This window comes from Trichomycterus rosablanca, chromosome 22, assembly GCF_030014385.1.
Source record: "Trichomycterus rosablanca isolate fTriRos1 chromosome 22, fTriRos1.hap1, whole genome shotgun sequence".
NCBI classification, from domain to species: domain Eukaryota; kingdom Metazoa; phylum Chordata; class Actinopteri; order Siluriformes; family Trichomycteridae; genus Trichomycterus; species Trichomycterus rosablanca.
The window spans coordinates 370,001-375,000 of NC_086009.1; the positions used below are offsets into that span (position 1 = coordinate 370,001).

General features: G+C 50.1%; 1 protein-coding gene across 1 annotated transcript in view; it reads right to left on the reverse strand.

The window, feature by feature from the left end:
• Positions 1 to 12: 12 nt before the first annotated feature.
• traf7 (TNF receptor-associated factor 7) overlaps positions 13 to 5,000 on the reverse strand; it is a 15,322-nt gene continuing 10,334 nt past the window's right edge. Inside the window, 9 exon segments of the mRNA XM_063018797.1 lie at positions 13 to 1,618; positions 1,919 to 2,038; positions 2,525 to 2,656; positions 2,751 to 2,870; positions 2,949 to 3,071; positions 3,721 to 3,837; positions 4,541 to 4,580; positions 4,677 to 4,759; positions 4,849 to 4,976. Coding sequence (XP_062874867.1) covers positions 1,604 to 1,618; positions 1,919 to 2,038; positions 2,525 to 2,656; positions 2,751 to 2,870; positions 2,949 to 3,071; positions 3,721 to 3,837; positions 4,541 to 4,580; positions 4,677 to 4,759; positions 4,849 to 4,976 — 878 coding nt within the window. The 3' untranslated portion in view covers positions 13 to 1,603.

The following is a 5,000-nucleotide window of genomic DNA, read 5'->3' on the forward strand; positions in this document are numbered from 1 at the left end:
CCCCCCCCCCCCACGATGCAGAGTCTGTAAAATATACACACTCAAGTGCTTCAGCTCCATCAGAATCAGAACTTATTTATTTCAAACATTTCATTACCTGTTAGTACGACTGCCTGAATCTCTACAGAGCTGTGAAAAAGTATTTACCCCCCCCCTTCCAAAATCCTGCTCTATTTAGCATGTGTTTCAGATCATCAAACTACTTTTATTATCAGACAAAGACCCAAACAATCACATTCATTAAAGTAAAAATGCTTTTCAGGCCCCTCTGGCCCCGTGTGAAAAAGTAACTGCACCCTAAGATACTGAACACTTGTTCACAGCTCTGTGGGTGTGATGTTACTGTTATTATTCATGAGCTGATGATCAGTTATACAATACACCACAATATTCAGATAAATGTGGTTCATGATCATGAAGCTAGAGGGCGCTGCAGCGAGGAACATCTGTACACGCGGTGCGTGAGGACGCGTGTAGTTTAGCCTGTCGTTAAGAGTCCTCAAAAAGCCGAACGAAGCCAACCGGTCCAAACGGGTGCACCGATATATCCAAATAATATCGTAAACATCGTGAAAACGAACAGTCGTACAGTGATTCGTTGCTAATGGGGACGAGTAGCGCCCCCTACATGTATGTAGTTATTTTGAGCGGACGGGGCTGTTTAGGAAACACCACTGCCCGTCTCTGAGCCGCAGTGGACCAAAGAATGACCATCAGGAGAAGGTGTGAAACATCCAGACTGGAGGCCACCACACCCATGAGCCGTTCCTCACACTGCCCCCTATAACACTGGTTTAGAACGCCCGTCCACCGACCGCCACTTTAATAGAGGAGCACCGTTTCCCCAAAGCGTCCTTTCTAAGTCACAGCGTCTCTTCTGCCGCTTCTTTTTACCCGCCAGTGTCAGATTCTCACAGACAGTCACGCCAGGTCCACACCACAGACTTTACATTTCTGCAGTGGCACTGAAGGCACGGCCCATTAGACTGCGTCCGTCAGGTGTCCGGCCGGGTCGACAGCGCCGTGACCGCGACCCTCGTGAAGCATTTTAAACGTCGGAGGTGTGGAGATGCAGAGGCTCACAAAAGAGACGTCCCCCTGTCTTTGATCTCACTGCGCCTCGCTTTGATCTTGTGTAAATAAGGGGAGGGGTGTGTTTGGGTTCAAACGCTTCATATATTTAATCATAATAATAATAAACTGGTAATAAAAATATATATAAAATAATAACTATCAGGATAAAGAGTGTTCTGGAACACGCGGTGTGGAAGTATGCTGAGAAACGAAGCGCCCCACCCACCCGCCCACCCACCACCACGGCGTCCTCGCTGTCGTGTAGCGGCGCCGCTTGCCGTAACGTGATCCGGTCCCGCAAGGTAACGGAAGCAGAAGCAGCAGAGAGGATCCAGCTCTGACCTCACAGACTGCATGAGACGTGATTATTCTAGGACACGAGCGGGTTCTGCTGTTAGAACCCGGGATGAAAGGTGTATATACAGCGTCTTCCTACAGAGCTCACGTCAGGAGAACCGCCGCTCCTGGTCCTGCTGGTATCTCAAGCCGTGGTGGATCCATCACATCAGCACCAGAACCAGTTCCTCACTCAGCAGGTCCAAACCTGAGAACACGACAGATTAAACATCAATGAGAATTTATTTACATGTGAAGGGAACTCTGTTGGTTGCTCCACGTTTGATTAGTCCGCCATGTTTGTAGTTCTTTGTGAGAAGAGTCGTGCAGACTAGAACCTCAGTAGGAGCATTTGAGGGAGCTAAGAATTTAGACACGCCCTCTTCTCGGGAGTGTAGGATGATGGGAAATGCGTCTGTGTAGAGAGAGAGCTCGGGTTTCACACAGACCCTGTATATGGTCAAAAGTATGTGGACACCCTGGTAAGATAATGCGTCGAGCCACTGACCTTCACGGTGCTGTCCACGGCTCCGGAGAACAGGCGCCCCCTGGAGACGGCCAGCGCCGTTACACTGCCCTGATGTCTCAGCAGCGTCTGGGTGCAGATCATGTTGTCCATGCTCCACACCTGCACAGGTAACACACACAGACAGAGAGCGCTGAGAAAAACTATTCACCCCCCCCAACTCCCATATCACTGCCCTGCTGCATAACCTAATTTCACCTCAGCTTCGGCTCACGGACGGATGACTTTACATTCTGCTGCTGAATTAACTGACAAGAGAGGGAGTCGTTCAGGTCCTGGTGCAGCAAACACTACCACCACCACGCTTCACAGTTGCTTTAATGCCTCACTGTGGTCTACTACGAAATGCTGGATTGTGATTCGTCTGTCAAATTTAATTAAATAAGTGGACGGGGGCGTTCGGGTGGAGTCCTGGCATGGCTACCACTTAACTGACACAACAGGTCGTGTCTAGGAGAAGGAGGGAAGGCTCGGGTGAGGTTTTAACATTTCTGGGATGCAGCAGGTGGCGCTGTGTACACAGAGAATCCGGATATATCCAAACTGCCGTTCCGCTGATAGATGAGAGAAGAGACGCTGTGCACCTACCCTGAGCGAGCGATCGTACGAGGCACTGAACACTTTGGTCTGGTCCGGGGTGGAGATGACGGCCAGGGCGTAAACGGTGCCCACGTGACCCGTTAGGGTGCGCACCTGTTCTTTAGACTCGATGTCCCACACCTGCACAGAGCACATCAGAGGAGGAGCAGAGTAAACGCCCAAACACGCCCAGATCATTTCTCATCACACAATTTTACTCGGTGTGTTTACTCACGTGGATGAGGTTCTCGTAGGTCCCACACACTATGTGGTGGTTGGTGACCGCGATGGAGTAAACACTGCCCCCGGAGGTCTGGAGGACGTGGACGCACTCCAGAGAGCGGATATCCCAAATCTGAGAGACAAAAAAAACATTCATCACATCATTTCCACGCTCTGAATCAAATCGACGTATCGTGATGAAACCTCGTACCTTTATGGTCTGGTAGGATCCGCTGTACAGGTGATTCTGAGAGGCCACCAGAGCTCTGACCCAGTGGTTCAAACCCGTCAGCTCCTTCTTCAGCTTCAGCTCTGTGCCCACGATGTCCCACACCTGCACACGAGTAGAGTCATCACTACACTCACTCACACAGTCCGTGGTCCCAAAATAGAGAGGATGTAGATGAAGTTCCATCACTCTGAGTTCACTGAACGAGGCTCCGGGTTTCTCTCTCATATTTATTTATTTGGCTTTTTACTTCATGTTCTACTGCTGGGATCCAGGGTTCAAATCCCCGGCAGTGCTATCAGCCAGCCGAGTGTCTACATGCAGACATGAGCTGTGAGCTGAGAGAGCGAGACGAGCGGGGTTCGGTTGCGTCCCCTTGCTGTCTGGTCTTGGGCGACAGACGAGACGAACAAACGGAACCTGGATTAAATCGAACGAACCTGTGACTAAAGCTGGACACATCATGAGAAGACACAGTTTGTTGGAAGAGTTGAAGGTAAAAGAGGAAGAGGACGGCCAGCAACATGACAGATTGGTACAATTAGAGGAACATTTCCATAGAGGAAAAAGAAAGTCTGTTTACGTGGTCACTAAGAGTCGCTATACAACCTTTCACACCACTAATTTAATCATCTAACCTGCTGTCCATATATTTTTGATCAGAATATTTACAGGCCTCCATGTTTGGTGTGGGTTCTGACCCAGTGCCCGGTACTGGCCTGTAGAGGAGATCATGTGGAGTGTATGGAGGTACCTTGATGGCTTTGAGTGATCCACTGAAGAGCATGTTGTGTGAGGAGACGAGTGTGCACACCGGATTATCGTGTGCACGGATCGTGTTCACTTTCTGTAGGTTCTGGATGTCCCAAACCTGCACACACACACACACACACACACACACACACACACACACACACACACACACACACACACACTTATAGTCTCACTAAAATAAATCTCCACTACGTGTAAAGCCGTTCACTACTGCAGCACATCAAGCAGACAGCAGGGGGGCGCTGTTGTAGCAGAGACAAGAGGAAACCCTGGGGTCTGTGTGAAACCTGGTGCCCCGCCCTGCTCCCTGTACCCACCTGATCGACTCCTCAGTACAGAGGAGTCTAATAACACCTGGAGTCATAATCAGATTATTTAGACGCTCTACTTATACAGAGACACACCCATTACATGTTTGTAGCTTTTAATGGAGCTAAGATTTTAGACACGCCCTCTTCTCGGGAGTGTAGGATGATGGGAAATGCGTCTGTGTAGAGAGAGAGAGAGAGAGAGCTGGGGTTTCACACAGACGCCCATACTGACCAACCACAACATCGAAACCCCTGACAGCTGAATGAAGAGGAGCGCTAAGCTACATGTGACACTGGCGCAGGAGCCCGGACCAGTCCCGAAAGTCATATACGACAGCATCAGTGGGAAGAGACGCTGCCGACCGCCCCTCCCTCAGACGCGCCCAACTGAGGTCACACAATATTATGAAAGTGGTTGGTCTGATTATCCGATTTCTGATTCAGTCATGACGTCCGAATATTTTTGACACCCCGGACAGGCAGACTTACGATGATGGTGCAGTCGGCCGAGCCGCTGTACAGTCTGTTCCTGCAGGAGGGCAGAACAGAAACACAGGTCATATCCAGCACTTCCGGATTACCAAAAGTATGTGGACGCTTGATGTGCGTGTACACACTCGCTCACCCTTGAATGCACAGAGCTAGGACGATGCCATCGTGCCCCTCCAGAGTTTTTTGGCACTTGTAGGTGGTGCAGGTGTCCCACACCTAACACAAAAGCACAAATACACCGAGGTTCAAACCCGATTACTGTTACGAAGCCGTGTGAACGTGGTGCACCTTGTGCGAGACCCTACCTTGATGGTTTTATCTGAGGATCCGCTGAAGAGCAGGTCACCGGTGGAGTAAACACACAGACACCACACGGGCCCCTGGTGCCCCACAAACGTCCCCTTGCACTTAAAGATCTGCTGAGGGTCGTAGGCTAGAAAACACGCAGACAACAAAA